The 16,025-nt window shown below is 47.0% G+C and overlaps 1 protein-coding gene across 3 annotated transcripts; it reads left to right on the top strand.

Moving 5' to 3' along the window:
• The first annotated feature begins 3,488 nt into the window (after positions 1 to 3,488).
• TMEM254 (transmembrane protein 254) lies at positions 3,489 to 14,618 on the top strand. 3 transcript variants are annotated; one of them, XM_062215128.1, is made up of 5 exons: positions 3,489 to 3,634; positions 4,304 to 4,615; positions 5,226 to 5,329; positions 6,128 to 6,187; positions 12,657 to 14,618. In XM_062215128.1, exons 1-5 carry the CDS (start codon positions 3,545 to 3,547, stop codon positions 12,775 to 12,777), a joined length of 687 nt encoding a protein of 228 aa, XP_062071112.1. In that variant the 5' UTR covers positions 3,489 to 3,544; the 3' UTR covers positions 12,778 to 14,618. The 3 variants fall into 3 exon arrangements, with proteins under 3 accessions (XP_062071112.1, XP_062071116.1, XP_062071115.1); XM_062215132.1 differs by lacking the exon at positions 4,304 to 4,615; XM_062215131.1 differs by lacking the exons at positions 3,489 to 3,634; positions 4,304 to 4,615 and adding an exon at positions 3,781 to 4,001.
• The last annotated feature ends 1,407 nt before the right edge of the window (positions 14,619 to 16,025 follow it).

The following is a 16,025-nucleotide window of genomic DNA, read 5'->3' as shown; positions in this document are numbered from 1 at the left end:
CCTGCTGTGCTGGCATCCCATATGGACACTGGTTCATGTCCAAGCTGCTCCTCTTCTGATCCAGCTCTCTGCTACAACCTGGGAATGCAGTAGAGGATGGCCCAAGTGCTTGGGTCCCTGCACCACATGGGAGGCCTGGGAGAAGTTCCTGGCTCCTGGCTTCAGATCAGTGCAGCTCCATCCATTGCTGCCAATTGGGGAGTGAACCAGAGGATGGAAGATCACTCTCTCTCTCTTCCCCCCTTCTTCTCTCTCCATGTAGCTCTGACTTTCAAATAAATAAATAAGTCTTTTAAAAATTTCACTTGGGCCTGGCCTGGTTTTCCTGGCTTTTTTTTTCCCCCTGTAATTCAAAGTTCAGTACCTTAGCACTGTGAGTTTCCACTAGATGGTACCCTTCCCTCTTCCATCTAACTTGTTTCAAAGAATATTTTGACCAGCTAAATTCACTGGCTTTTATGCTCTCCCCAACTCCAAGCACTCACTTCTATTCTCATGCCATTATTTAGACATCACTGGCAAAGGTCAACATACCAGCTCCCACCCTGCCAATCTTAGGGTTCACCTTCTAAATCATCAACCTTTATTGGACAATCTCTCTTCTTCTACCTGAACAACTCAGGAAAGTTTTCATATTTTTCCTGTGGACCTTGACTTCGGGGGATGTTCACTGCGTAGCGCATTGACCTTGTTTTGTTAAGATGTACAGGTATAACACAGGGGCCCAAGCAACTGGATCACCCTCTGCTGCTTTCCCAAGCACATCCCCAGGGAGCTGGATCAGAAGCGGAGTTCCAGCCATTGTGGCCATCTGGGGAGAGGACCAGCAGATGGAAGACCTCTCTTTCTCTCCCTCTTTGCCTCTGCCTCTCTGCCTTTCAAATAAATAAATAAATAAATCTTTAATAATAAGTGGCGCCACTGGGAATCAAATGGATGCCCACATGGGATGCTAGTATCACAAGCAGCAGCTTAACCTAGTGAGCAACTCTGGCCCTAATAAATCTTTTTTTTTTTTAAGGTAGCATTTTTCTTTTCCACGACCTAACATGTTAAAGCCAAAACCCCTCAGTTTGGTGAATCTGGTAAACTGTAAACTGGTGATTCAGCAAACTGACTTCCAGCACACTGTTTTTCTAAATGATTTTCTGTCAAATGCCCACTTAATGAATTTGCAGTTTCTTTTTCTTCTTCTTCTTCTTTTTTTTTTTTTTTTTGACAAGCAGAGTTAGACAGAGAGAGAGAGAGAGAGAGAAAGGTCTTCCTTCCGTTGGTTCACCCTACAAAGGCCACTATGGCGAGAGCGCTGCGCCAATCCAAAGCCAGGAGCCAGGCGCTTCCTCCTGGCCATCCTCCACTCTCTACCCAGGCCACAGCAGAGAGCTGGACTGGAAGAGGAGCAACTGGGACAGAATCCAGTGCTCCAACCGGACTAGAACCTGGAGTACCAGCGCCACAGGCGGAGGTTTAGCCTAGTGAGACCTGGCGCCAGTAATGAATGTGCATTTTCCCAAACCGAACTTTAGCTACCTGCTTGACCCTTTCTCAGACATCTCGATGCTTAATCCACTAGACTGCAACAACAGTAAGAACCACAGCCAACATTAATTTTTTACTCTGTGTTGCCTCTCACCTAACCATGAAGCAGTTATGCACTAATGTCCTCTATACCGAATTCCTGCAGGAAACCTACTGAGCATCATCCTCATCAGTCATCACAATGATTTGAGCTTTAGACCCTTGGGGAGGACACCGCCCTGGTCCCCACCCACATCTCAATTCCACCTCCTGGGCCCAGCACTGTGGCACAGTGGGTTAACGCCCTGGCCTGGAGCGCCAGCATCCCATAAGGGCGCCAGTTTGAGAACCGGCTGCTCCACTTCCGATCCAGCTCTCTACTATGGCCTGGGAAAGCAGTGGAGGATGGTCCGAGTCCTAGGACCCCTGCACCCGTGTAGGAGACCAGGGGTGGTGGGGGGAGCTTCTGGCTCCTGGCTTTGGAATTGCGCAGCTCTGGCCATTGTGGCCAATTGGGGAATGAAACCAGTGATGGAAGACCTCCCTGCCTCTCCTCTCTGTTTAACTCTGACTTTCAAATAAAGAAATAAATAAAAATTGATCAGATTTGTGAGCTGGACGATCAGGCTTCCACCCAACCCCGAGTGACCTCATGCCCCTACCTCACCACACCTCTGTGCCCACCTGTCAATCAGGGTAATTAACCTCTTATCTGGAAAGGCAGGGATAGCCCTGCTTATGAGTGGTTTAGGAATCTGAAGAGTTGATCTGCGGACAATTTCACTGTTTCTTCTAGCAACAAAATTTAATTTCACATTGTTTCTTCTAGCAACAAAAGCTACCCTAATTCTCCTGATGCACGATGCTTTCTTTATGTTGTTCGCCCCATCCGATGACACTGGGAGAGCGTGGGGTGTTTGCTGTGTCTCAGCACATACCCATCCTGCTCTGCAGACATCTCATCACAACTCCTCTGGTGCTACTGTACTCCCCTGTACTGCTGCACTACGTGTGAATTTACGTTTGGGAGAGCAGAGTTCGAGTCCTGGATGCTCTGCTTCCAACCCAGTTTCCTGCAAATGCGCCTGGGAGGCAGCAGATGGTCCAAGTACTTGGGTTCCTCTTAGCCACATGGGAAACTCACATGGAGTATTCCTGACTGTGGCTTCAGCCTGGTGCTGGCCCAACCCTAGCTGTTGTGAGCATTTGGGAAACGAACCAGAAAATGGAGTGGTTGTCTCTATCTCTCTCTCTACCTCCTCCCATCTCTGTTACTCTGCCTATGGTAACTAAGAGTACCTAAAAGGTTATCTATAGAAGTGAAATTGACACTCTGAGATGCAATGATGGTTTATAGCCCTTGTCTCTACAGTTTGTTGAACTCTTTACTTAGTGTAGGGATAATGAGTATAAAGTAAACTGAAAATAAACCTTTGTAAAAATTAAATTGGGACTAGGAGAGGGAGGAGGAAGAAGGATGGGAGCGTGGGTGGGAAGCATCACTATGCTCCTAAACCTGTATATATGAAATACATGAAATTTGTATACCTTACATAAAACTAAACTCATTGCTGGAGGCCAGCCTTACCCTGATACTCAAGCCAGACAAGAACACAACAACAAGAAACTATAGACGAACATCTGTGATGAACACAGATGGAAAATTTTTAACATACTGCCAAATCAAAACTGACAGCAATCAAAAAGTTCCATCATGTTCCGGTGTCATAGTTCAAGGATGCCTATATGGGGCTGCCGGGGCCGCAGGCGGGGGCCTAGCCCACTGCACCCACCGCCGGCCCCCATTTCTCTTTCTTTAAAAAAGATTTATGTATTCGAAAGGCAGCGTTACAGATAACGCCCAGGCCAAGACGGGGCTGGCCGGCCTCCACCTGCACTTGGCGAGCCCGGGGCCCTCCTCCCTCCTCGCGGGCTGGGCGGAGCAGCCGCCCACGTCCGCCCCTGCTGGCCCCGCGTCCACCGCACTGGGAGCGCAGCCGGCCGCGCCGCCCAGAGGAGCTGAGCGATGGCCATGGCGGCAGGCAACGCGGCCTACTTCCAGAGGGGCAGTCTGTTCTGGTTCGCGGTCATCACGCTCTCCTTTGGCTACTACACGGTAGGGGCAATGGCGTTGGGACAACCGCCTGGAGCGAGCGCTCCCATCACCCAGGCGTCCGCCTCCTCTGGGAGGAGAGGCCGCGCAGGCGCAGTTCCAGCTCTGGCGCCTCCGAGCGGGGAGGGAAGACGGGAACCCGGAAGGAGGCGCAGGCGCAGTCGGCTGCCAAGACTAGGCAGGTGTTGGAGGCCCTGCGAAACCGGCTGGCCGGGCTTTCCTCACGCGGGGGCGGGCACGACTCCCCACCTGACGACCGAGCGCCATGGTGCTGGCGAACACGAAGGCCGGAAAGGATGCTACGGCCTACTTCCGTACGGCCAGGCCGTTGCCCTCGCTGGTCACGGGGCTGGGGCTGGGATACTTTGCGGTGAGGCGTGGGGCGCGGGCGCGGGCCCCTGTGTTTTGTCCCTCCGGGCTGTGGTAGCGCGAGGGGCGCCGTGGGAACGGGGTCGCTGCGCATGCGCGCCGGGCTGTTGCCTAGGTTACGAACGCGGGCGGACGCTAAGCGGGGTTTTAGAAGGTTTAGAGTGTTTGAAGCAGGGGGAGTTGCTTGGAAAACGCCGGATAAAGCCAAGGGAAGGCTAGGATGTAACTGGTGAGCAAGATCGGGTGTGACAGCAGGAGGACAGCTCTACTGAGGGGAGGAGTGACTTTCGTCTCCACTTCCAGGACAACGGCCTGGAAAGACGCCCGGAAACAGGTTGGGGTAATCCGGTATCATTTAAGGACGGCGAAGCTATTTCGGACCTTTCCCGGGAGATCCTGGAACCTGGACGGGTGTCATTTCCACCGCGGTGTCACTCTGACCACCCCGCCCTCCTTCCGCCGTGTACAGGATGGAGGCGTGGGACTCTGGTGTTCCCGAGTGCCCTTTCTGTTCCAGGATCCCGCGACCCTGCTCCAGCACACAAGCTGGGAAACTGGAGATTCGAGTTGGAATTTAGTGGACCTGGCAGACGCCAGGCCCTCTCCACCGCGTGGGTAGGAGGCCGCAGTGCTATGTTATACTTTATTGGAATATTGGACTTTAAGCGGCATCCTGGGAGAAGTCGTGTTGCCGTTGGTGCAGATCTAAGGGGGGCACTAAGCTTTGGAGGGGTCGACAGTGATTCACAGAAAGGCTTGTAACAGAGCCTGAGGACGACTTGGTAAGGTCACTACAAATACACCTTCCATGAACGAGGCGTTGCTGTTAAACCTTCGCGGGCCTGATGTTCCGTGTATGTCTGCGTGGCGTGTGGTCAGTTTTAGAGGTGCAAAAGTGGAAGAGCATGATTCTACCTGAGAGGTTCAGCCCAAGCCACCGTGTGCAGGACAGAAGCTGGCCAAAGCACGCAGACTCTTACAAGTCTAGGAAATAAGGTTTGGCGTGGAATTCATTAAAAATAGGATCCGTTCCGCCCGTGCATGGAGCCTGATCATCACCTCGTTTCTTCGGCGTACACTTCCATTGGAGCTGCTTTTTACAAATAGAGGATGGAGATTCAGGTGCCCTCCTTCAGACCCTCTGTCCCCGGTAGTTGCTTTGGTAGAATCGGTGTTCCTTCCTACCTGCCCTAATGGTTTCTCTGTGCCTCTGGTTCTCTTTCAGTGGGTTGTCCTCTGGCCGCAGAGCATCCCTTATGAGAGCCTTGGGCTCCTGGGCTCGTTCACTCAGTACCTGGTGGACCATCATCACACCCTCCTGCACTACGGGTAAGGAGAGCTGCAGAAACGACACGCTGGTCTCGCTGGAGACCTTGAAGGCCTGCAGTTGCCTTTAGGTATTGGAAATGGCTGTAGTTCACGTTAAGGAATCTTTCCAGATTTCTGTTAGATTTTATCATCAGACAATCCGCCCCTTACACTAGACTGACTTGTAAAAATAGGTTTGGGGCCAGCGTTAGCAGGTAAAGCCGCCACCTGCAGTGTCGGCATCCCTTATGGACGCCGGTTCGAGTCCCAGCTGCTCTATTCTGATCCAGCTCTCTTCTATGGCCTGGGAAAGCAGCAGAAGATGGCCAAGTGCTTGGGCCCCCACACCCATGTGAGGGATCTGGAAGAAGCTCCTGGCTCCTGGCTTCTGATTGGCTCGGTTCCAGCTATTGTATGTATTTGGAGAGTGAACCAGCACATGGAAGGCTTCTACCTCAATCTCTGTCTCTCTATCTCTCTGCCTCTCTGTAACTCTGCCTTTCAAATAAATAAATAAATCCTTATAAAAATTTTCTTTTTCTTTGATACAGAGAAATTTTCCGTCCACTGATTTCACTCCCCCTGGTGCCCACAACAGCCAGAGCTGGACTAGGCCAAAGCCAGAGCCAGAAACTCCATTCAGGTCTCCCACATGATGGCAAGAATCCAAGTACTTGAGCCATCACCTGCAGTCTGTCAGGGTGTGCATTGGCCAGAAGCTGAATCAGAAACAGAGTAACCGAGGCTCGAATGAGACACCTTATTGTAGGATGCTGGTGTGCCAAGGGCAGCTGAACCTCTTTGTTGTTGTTGTTTCAGGTATTGGTTTGCCTGGCTGATTCACGTGGCAGAGTCTCTGTATGCCATGGTGCTGTGCAAGTAAGTCATTATTTAGGTCCTGGTCACCTTTCTCGTGGTATCTGGTAGAAGCTGAGCCACCACATTTAAATAATTCATGCACTCCTAGGCTGAGAGCACTCTGAGGTAGTGTGGAATACCCCTTCCTGATACTGGGCCTGATGCAGGGGGTACTCAGTAAATGTTCGGTGAGTGAGTCCATTTCGTTTGTGTTAGTTATTATTGACTCCGTGAGTGCATTAGGCTGTGATTTTATTTTTTTTTTAAACTTTTTTTAATTGTCTGTACAGCACCACCTAGAACAAAAGATTAGGAGTCTGCCTCCTAGTGTGGGAAAGAGCTGAGTTGCTCTCCTAGGCCAGTAATCTCCTATCCTGTTGCCACAAGAACCACCTGAGGAGCTGTTTCACTGTACATGTCTGGTTTCCACCAGAGAAACTGATCTGGCAGGTCTTGCTTCAGACCTGCAAGTCTGTTCTTTTTGGAAGGTCTGCAGGTAATTCTGGAGCTAAATGCAAGTTAAAAGCCCCCAAACAGACCTTCCTCAGCAGATGCTACTGTAGGTGAATACTATGTGAGACTACTGAAAAAGATTCTTTGTAGTTTTGGACTTTATATGTGCATATACAGAAAGCATGGTGCAATGAAAAAGATGGTTGTCCTAAGGCCAAACTGTTTTGTAAATAACATTTTTTCTGATAGAGATTAACTTTCACCTGAGTTACTGTGTTGTAAATTCTCCTATAATTGGAAGACCTTTCAATATTACTGTTTTAATAGTAAAAACAATTCGTATTAACTGGGTGCTTGGGATACCCGGTGCTGCTAAAAGTCTGCTAACTTGCTTCTGGGACTGTATCTTACGTTTCTTAAACAAGCTAGGCTTTCTGGAGGAGCAGAAGGCAGTCTTAGTCTCCCCACCTCTGTACCAGTGACTTCACCCTGTGGGTTGTTCCCTGCTGCCACTTTCACTGCAGGTGAAACTTCAAGCAGATGCATAGGTAATCCCGGTCACTCTGAGATGTCAGGAAGTCCAGTTGTTAAAGTCATAAGCTTGGCCGGCGCCGTGGCTTAACAGGTTAATCCTCCGCCTTGTGGCGCCGGCACACCAGGTTCTAGTCCCAGTTGGGGCGCCGGATTCTATCCCGGTTGCCCCTCTTCCAGGCCAGCTCTCTGCTATGGCCCGGGAAGGCAGTGGAGGATGGCCCAGGTGCTTGGGCCCTGCACCCGCATGGGAGACCAGGAGAAGCACCTGGCTCCTGGCTTTGGATCAGCGTGATGCGTCGGCTGCAGCAGCCATTGGAGGGTGAACCAATGGCAAAAAGGAAGACCTTTCTCTCTGTCTCTCTCACTATCCACTCTGCCTCTAAAAAAAAAAAAAAAAAAAAAAGCCATAATCTTTGTTCTAAATCAGATCATCCGATCATCGAGCAGGGGCTGAGGAGCCTGCCTTGGGAAGAGGGTGCAGTTGGCGCCTTCTCTCTCGTTCTGCTTTTTTCCCTTGTTCCCCAGCAACAGCTGCTTTTGGACCCCTTGCAATGGTGGGAATAGTTAGGGGAAGGAGGGCCTAGTCTTCAGTGGGTGCTGCCTGGGGACCAGGCGTCTGGGAGCTGGGTATGTCGCAGACACTGTGCTGACTGTTTCTCTCTGGGAGGTCCTCAGAGGGATCCTCCTGCGCAGTTCTCTATGGCTGCTGCAGGTGCCTCCTCCAGCCTGCTTCTTGCAGTTCCATCCTTGGCATTGGTGTTTAGGGGAAATCATCCTCTTAGTGAGGTTACCTTTGTGTTGGGCCTCTGGTCCGATTACCTTTTAACCCTGCCCACCCCCCCACCCCCCATATCGAGTGCCCTCCTGCAAGACCTGCAATGGTCACAGTAAGCAGCCTCCTGTTCTCCCCCTGGGACCATCTGCAAGTGGGGTCCTCAGGGAAGCCCTGTTCCTTTGCCCTCCTATCAGGAAGGCTGAACCCATCTCTACACTTTGGAGTGACACAGTCGCCCTTTGCCAGAGTGCAAGGGGATTTCCAGGTGGCTTTGTTGAAACTGTTCTCTGGGCTGAGACTGTGGTAGGAAATGCCCAAGCGTTCTGAGACTCCTTCCCTGTGGCCTCCTGGGCCTCCCTGAGGTCTTAGCTGAGGGTGTTGGCCCAGCCCCGCAGCTTGACAGCTGTTGTGCCTGGCATTTGGAGCCTCTAATGAAAACCCAAAGACTGTGTTGTGTTGTACACTTCTCTGAAGGGAGAAGGAGAACAAGCCCATGAGGTTGCGTCTCTATTACTGTGTTCCTAAAGTCAGTCCTTTAAGGATCTAACGTGTTAGAATGTGCCATAGCTCACTATAAATCAGAATTAATACTCCTTTTGATTATTGAGATCAATGAAAGAGTAAATAAATTGGAATGCATGAATATTCATGGTATAAATTTGGAGCTTCCCAAATCCTACTGCCCAGGAATAACTACTTGTAATATTTTGTCGAGTTCCCTTTTTTTTAATCCATACCTGTTAATTTTAATTCAGCCATCAGCCTGTGGGAAGGAGTACTTTGTTCTGTATGTAGATACAGACATGACCTTGGAGGTGGCAGGAAACTCACAGTTACTAACCACCTTGCATGTGCCAGTCCCTAAACAGGAGCTCAAGGACACAATCAGGCTCTAATATAGTCTCTTACATCCCATGTTTTAAAAATCCATACCTTTGCTGAATTTCTTTTAACCAGAGATAAGATTGGACTATATGTTTGATTTTATATCTGCCATAATCATACACTTAAGCACTTTGCCATGTTTTTTGTTTTTCTTTTTAAAGATTTATTGTATTTATTTGAAAGAGTTGCACAGAGAGTGAAGCAGACACACAGAGAGAGAGAGGGGTCTCCCATCTCTGGTTCACTCCCCAGTTGGCTGCAATGGCCAGTACTGCACGGATCCAAAAAAAGGAACCAGGAGCTTCTTCCAAGTTTCCCATGTGGGTACAGGCCCAAGCACTTGGGCCATCTTCTACTGCTTTCCCAGGCCATAGCAGAGACCTGGATGGGAAGTGGAGCAGCGGGGACACAGCACCGGCCCCGCCATGGTTTTTTTTTTCCCCCCTGCCATGTTTTTAAAATAACCTTGAAGGCAGGCACTTGGCCTTGCAGTTAAGATGGTACTTGAGGGACGACACTGTGGTGTAGCAGGTAAAGCCTCCGAGACCTGCAATGCCGGCGTTTCATATGGGTGCTGGTTGGAGTCCTGGCTCCTCCACTTCCCATGCAGCTCCCTGATAATGGCTTGGGAAAGCAGTGGAAGATGGCCCAAGTCCTTTGGCCCCTGCACCTGTGTGGGAGACCTGGAAGAAGTTTCTGGCTCCTGGCTTCAGATCGGCGCAGCTCCAGCCATTGCAGCCAATTGAGGAGTGAGCCATCGGATGGAAGACCTCTCTGCTTCTCCTCTCTCTGTGTCACTCTGACTTTCAAATAAATACTTTTTTTTTTAAATGATGCTACATGGGACAGCCCCATCCTACATCAGGAATCAGCTCCTAGCTCTGGTCTTAATTCCAATTTCCTGCTGATGTACACCCTGGGAGGCCTCAGATGATGCCTCAAGCCCATGGGTCCCTACCACTCATGTGACAGACCCAGACACTGATTGAGTTCTCAGCTCCTGGCTTCAGCCTGCTCCAGTCCTGGCTGTTGGTGGCATTTGAGAGTGATCCAGCAGGTAGGAAATCAATTTCTTTTTCTCTCTCCCTCTCAGACTTTCTGCCTTTATTTCAAATAAAATAATTGTTTAAAAAGTTTGGTGAATAGTTTTAAATTTTGCATACTATTCCTCTAGTTGTATATTCCACAATTTATTTAGCTAAACTAGCTAAACATTTTTCTTTTGTTAATTATTGTTTAGTTTTATTTGAGAGAGAGAACTCCACTCTACTCACTCATGCTCCAGATATCTCCAGTAGCTGGAGCTGGGCCAGAGCCAAAGCTAGGCTCCAGGAATGCAATCCAGGTCTGCCTTTGCAATCCAGGTCTCCCACAAGGCAGGGACCCTACTGCTTGAGCATTCAGCACTGTGACGTGGGAGGCAGATTTTTTTATCACTGGGCTAAATGTCTACTCCCTGGGTCTTAGGTCTTTAATCTACCTGGAACTGACTTTTTGTGAGAGACAAGTATTCAACTTTATCTTGATATTTCTATATGGATGCCCAGTTTTCCCCTAGCCACTTCTTGAGACTTTCACTCTTCATTAATGTGCTGTAGCTTATAGCCACATATATGTCTGTGTTTCTGAACTCACTGTTCTTTTCTGTTGGTTTGCTTCTTTGTCCTTGGGCCAGCATAACACTGTCTTACAGTAGTAGCTTTGTAATCACTGACGCCTGATGGAGCATGTCCTCTCACCTTGTTCAGAGTTACCTGTTCCTGGGCCTTTGCACAGCCTTATGCATTGTCATGTGCTTCAAAGATGAACAGTTTATCTGTTGGCATTTTTATTAGATTGACCGTATGAATTAATTTGTAGCAGAATGGCATATTTCCATTATTAAGTCTTCTAAACCAGGAAAAATTATCTGTCTCCATTTCCTTAGAGTGCTGTGATGTTTTTCCTATTTATTTGGTTAATATCCAGCTTCCTGTACTTTCAGATGCTGTTATAAGTGACTTTTCCTTCATTTTATCATTGTTGGATGGTAGCATATATGCATATAGTCAGTTTTATATATTGACCTTATACGTAGCAACCTTCAAAATTCATTTATTAATTATAATAGTTCATCTATAGATTATTTTCAGTTTTCTAGTCATCATTCAAGTGTCTCTAGAAACAGTTTTATTTTTTCTTCTCAGTTCAGTCCCTTTGCTTTGTGTTTCTTCCCTGGTGTACTAACTCATACTTCCAGTGCATGTTGCCTAGAAGTGGAAATAGTAGACGTGATGCCTGGTTCCTGATCTCAAAGCTGTCAGCGTCCTTGCATCATGTTTGTTCTAGAATTTTATAGATCTCCTCTATCAAAGTGAGGATGTTCGACTGTGTATCTAAGTCTGCTAAGAACTTTGAAGAATGGATGTTGAAATTTATCAGATATTTTTGCATTTTTTTAGATTTATTAGTTTATTTGAAAGTCAGAGTTACACAGAAAGAGAAAGAGAGGCAGAGAGAGAGAGAGAGAGTCTTCCATCCACTGATTCACTCCCCAGTTGGCCACAACAGCTGGAGCTGGGCCTATCCAGAGCCAGGAGCCAGGAACTTCTTCTGGGTCTTCCACGTGGGTACAGGGGCCCAAGGAGTTGGGCCATCTTCTACTGCTTTCCCAGGCCATAGCAGAGAGCTGGATCTGAAGTGGAGCAGTCGGGACTCAAACCTGTGCCCATATGGGATACCAGCTCTGCAGGCGGCGGCTTTACCCACTGTGCCACAGCACTGACCCCTATTTTTTGCATTATTAAAACATATGATCTTTCTCCTTTAATTTATTGATAGGAAAAAAAACCATTTGTGCATTTGCATGTAAAGTTTGCTTCAAATAAAAGGTTTATCCAAGTGAGACTCAATTATATACACATGAGCCTGCAGCAAGCCGTTCACTTAAGCTGAATCATTTTCTGTTGAGCTTTCAGACAGTTGAATGACTGTATATTAACACTATGTTCCAGTTTCTTTCCTAAGCACTTTGTGTATATATCTCATAAACCAAGTGGGACAGATACTACTATGACTGTTTTTCACATGAGAATACTGTTTCTGAGAGCTACTAGTGATGTGCCCAGGACACAGCTGGCGGGTGGCCAAGCTGGGATTCACATCTGGTACAAATCTTCACATCTTAGAACACTTGCTCTGAAGCCATACCAGTGCCCATCTCCTTTCCAGTCATCTCATGAGAAACTGTTTTATAATGATCTACCCTGCTCTACCTGGACAGTAGCCAGACTAGTTTTCAAGGAATAGTGTACCGTCCTAAATACATTTATTAGGAAGCATGGAAGAGAAAAAATAAATTGCCCCTTTAAGTTAAAAAACCTGAGTGGGGAAGTGGTAGACAGATGAAAGTATAGAAAAAGTATAAAATTAAAAAAGAATAAGGCCAGTGCCGCGGCACACTGGGCTAATCCTCCGCCTGCGGTGCCAGCGCCATGGATTCTGGTCCCGGTCTGGGTGCCGGATTCTGTCCTGGTTGCTCCTCTTCCAGTCCAGCTGTCTGCTGTGGCCCGGGAGTGCAGTAGAGGATGGCCCAGATGCTTGGGCCCTGCACCTGCATGGGAGACTGGGAGAAGCACCTGGCTCCTGGCTTCAGATCAGCGTGGTGCGCCTGCTGCAGTGGCCATTGGGGAGTGAACCAACAGAGGAAGGAGGACCTTTCTCTCTGTCTCTCTCTCTCACTGTCCACTCTGCCTATCAAATAAATAAATAAATAAATAAATAAATAAATAGACAATGCTTCCTGTGAAACCATAAGATCAAAATTATGGTGCTTATATTTTGTACTTTTTTTTTTTTTTTTAGGTATAAAGGAATCACAAATGGTCGAGCTCAGCTACTCTGGTTCCTACAGACTTTCTTCTTTGGGATAGCATCTCTTTCCATCTTGATTGCTTACAGACCAAAGCGCCAAAAACAAAATTAAAATATTCAAAAGTTTCCTCTACTTACATTCAGACACCTTTCCAGGGTGACAGGCACTGCCATTTTTACTCAATGATTTTTCTATTTTGTAAAAAGTGTCCCTCAAAGCTATGTAGGACCCTGTAGTTACTCATTTTTCGTATAATATGCTGTGGTTGAGCTTGAATAGACCAGTTAGTTAACAAGGAAATAGGAAAAGTAAATACAAGTTTACAAGTAAATTAAGGAATTAGGAAAAGATTTTAGCCTTCAGCTCTGCGGACTCAGCACAGAAGAGGGCTTCCCGCCACCTTCTTGAGGTCCTCTGGCATTGTGGGCTCTGCTGTCATCTGGGCTGAGACACACGCTCGCTAGATTTGCTTGTTGGTTTTTCTTTGCTCCTTTCCTTCTGTGAAAACATCTTGGCTGCACTACCACCTTCTTAGCTCTCCTTCCCTTAAATTCTCTCCATCTTTCTGGACCAAGATGTAGGGACACTTCTACAGTACATCAGTTCCTTATACATTTGTTAGGCACCTCTAAGGCAGAATCTTATCCTTTCAAACTTCTGTTTCTCAAATTACAGAGAAAAATAAGGAAGTTGGAATGGGCAGCCTGAGTGACCACATAGAGGCACGCTGAGAATCAGGGCTGGTGGCCTTCCCTGCTGCTGACAGAAGTGTCCTTTCCCTACACTGGACCCCGGGACACGGTGCCCTGTGGCTCGCAGGGGTTGATTGCTGCTCCAGCTCAGGGTGCAGCTTAGCTCTACTTCCCTCCCTTACCTGTCCCCCTGCCATGCATAGAGTTGTTTGACCAGTGTTGATTGCTGACTTCACTTTCTACTAGTTCATTATCATTCCAATTCTTATGTGAAAACTACAGAACTCATTCCATACACTGTCCTCTCAAAAGACAACCGCAAGACCTTTGGCTGACTGTGTCACCTCTTGGCGAGACTCCTGGTGGGAAACCTGTCTCTTTTTCACGCTTGCATGTTCTCCATCCCTGTCTCCAGACTCCAAGTGTCTTCCTCCAGCTCTGAAGATTCTAGCTCATGGTTTATCCATCAAGTTACTGTCTTCCATTCTGGTGGATATATCTTACTACTGTTGACTGGTGGGATGACTGTCACCACGAGGAGCCGTTAGGCCTCCTTCCCTAGGGGATGGCTTACTTGTTCTCTTTGGACCTGTCTTCATACCGCTTCCATAATATGGTGGGGCAAGTTATTTGTGTTAAGCAGACATTTATGAGAAACAACTACCTCCCCCAAAAGAGAGCTTCCAATTGAAACCACAACATAAAAGATTATGGACTAGGGCTGACCCTGTGGCATAGCATGTTAAAACCTCCACATCACAAATGGGCACTGGTTCTAGATCCGGCTTCTCCGTTTCTGATCCAGCTCCCTGCTAATAATGTGCCTGGGAAAGCAGCAGTGGATGGCCCAAGTCCTTGGCCTGCAGCCTCGTGGGAGACCCAGAAGAAGTTCTGGGCCTGGCTTCAGCTTGGCCCTGCCCCAGCCACTGTGGTTATTTGCAGAGTGAACCAGTGCTTGGAAGATTGCTCTCTCGCTCGCTCTGTCTTTTAAAGAAAAGAGAATATGGACTATGAATTGTTTCTGGTGGTGTTTGTCTTAAGGTTTTTCTTTAGTTCTCTTGTGATTATGGGTTGCTTTTCACTAAGGAACCACATTTTTGACCATGGAGTTAAGCATCATGGAAATCCAACCCAGTTTTTAAGAAGGCTTTTCCAAAGAGAAATAATAATGACTAATATTGGTGGTGCTGGGGACCATGTTATCAGGTTATTGAATGAAATGGATTAATTTAAATAAAATGCTGTGAGTTATCTCTTCAATCAAGTGCTTTTTTGTGTTTCTCAGTTTTGATATATTATCACACATTTGATTCTGTCTCAAATAGACTTTATGGGACTGTTTGTACAGTTCAAATATCAGTTTTTCACTGACAGAGAAATGCAGAATGCTGTGGTTTTGGGGTATATCCCTCTTAGGTTTATAGCTCTATAACTATATATATATATAGCTCTATAGCTATAACTCTAGCACACACACTGAGTCACTGGGGTGAACACCAGTATATTTGAACTAAAGGACTTCCTCTTGTTTTCATTTCATTCAGCATTTGATACATACTCTGCAGCAAGTGAGGAATGTTCTGGCATTTTCTTTCGGTGCCAGAAGTATAAAATCATGTCATCTTATGTGGGATTTTACTATGGTGGGATCTTAGCAGATGGTGCTGGCTGTTCACGTCATAGACCCATACACAGCCTCACGGTGAGGGGAGGTCACTTACCCAGCATCATACAGAAAGAGGCTGACTCTGGGCCTTGTGACGCTCCCTCCCTTGCAGTCCGGGAGCTTTAATGTTTTTGAAGGAAAAACTAAAAATGGAAGCATCTTTATGTTGTAGTCCTAGCAATGATATAGGAAAAATTAAAAAACAAAAAACAAAAAAACAAAAAACCTTTGAGTCTGAGAAAAAATCAGAGGCATCTTATTGGAATCGACTTGGAAGGCAAATGGACTAAATTGTTTTCTTCCCCACCCTAAAGATTTTCAGAGCATGCATACTTTGGAAAAACAGAAAAAAGGACCAAAACAAAACAAATTACTTCACAATTTACTAACAGGCCCGGTTTATAAACTAACAGTATTTCCTACATTCAATATGCTATGACTCAATGGAGCTCAAGTCTAAACATGTGTGATCAGCCAGTGTTAACAGCCTTGAGTTGAAGAAGTCATGTTCCAGATAGGTGAAGTTTTTGTTTTAGCAAACAGCTTGCTTTTCAGAGGCCCTTTATGTCTTTACACTGAGAGTCTGAAAACTGAAGAGAAGTTAGGGAACCTGCAGTTGAGGTATAAAACAATGGAACAGAAGAAGAAAGCCCAGAAATAAACCTGAACATTCAGCAGTCAATGGATCACGGCCAGAGAGGCCAGGAACACACAGGAAAGGACGGTCTCTTCACTCAATGCTGCTGAGAAGAAATGAATGTCCACATGCTGAAGGATGGAACTGGTCCCTTGCCGCATGCCATTTGCAAAAATAAAAATGCATTGAAGACTTAAATCTAAGATCTCAATTACTAGAGGAAAATAGAGGGGCCCAGTTCTATAACGTTAATCTGGGTGATGGTTTTATGACTCTAATCCCAAAAGTCCAGGCAACAAAAGATAAAATAGACAAACTGGAACGCTTCAGCACAGCAAAGAAAATGATTAACAGAGCAAAGAGA

Source organism: Lepus europaeus, chromosome 17, assembly GCF_033115175.1.
Source record: "Lepus europaeus isolate LE1 chromosome 17, mLepTim1.pri, whole genome shotgun sequence".
NCBI lineage: Eukaryota > Metazoa > Chordata > Mammalia > Lagomorpha > Leporidae > Lepus > Lepus europaeus.
This window is presented reverse-complemented; position numbering and strand designations above follow the sequence as displayed.

What these genes read in the sequence shown, in the direction of transcription:
- TMEM254 (XM_062215128.1), top strand. Translation starts at nt 3,545, where the DNA reads ATGGCCATGGCGGCAGGCAACGCGGCCTACTTCCAGAGGGGCAGTCTG. An exon ending in CACACCCTCCTGCACTACGG is followed by an intron (nt 5,330 to 6,127) that starts GTAAGGAGAGCT and finishes TTGTTGTTTCAG; the next exon opens with GTATTGGTTTGCCTGGCTGA. An exon ending in TATGCCATGGTGCTGTGCAA is followed by an intron (nt 6,188 to 12,656) that starts GTAAGTCATTAT and finishes TTTTTTTTTTAG; the next exon opens with GTATAAAGGAATCACAAATG.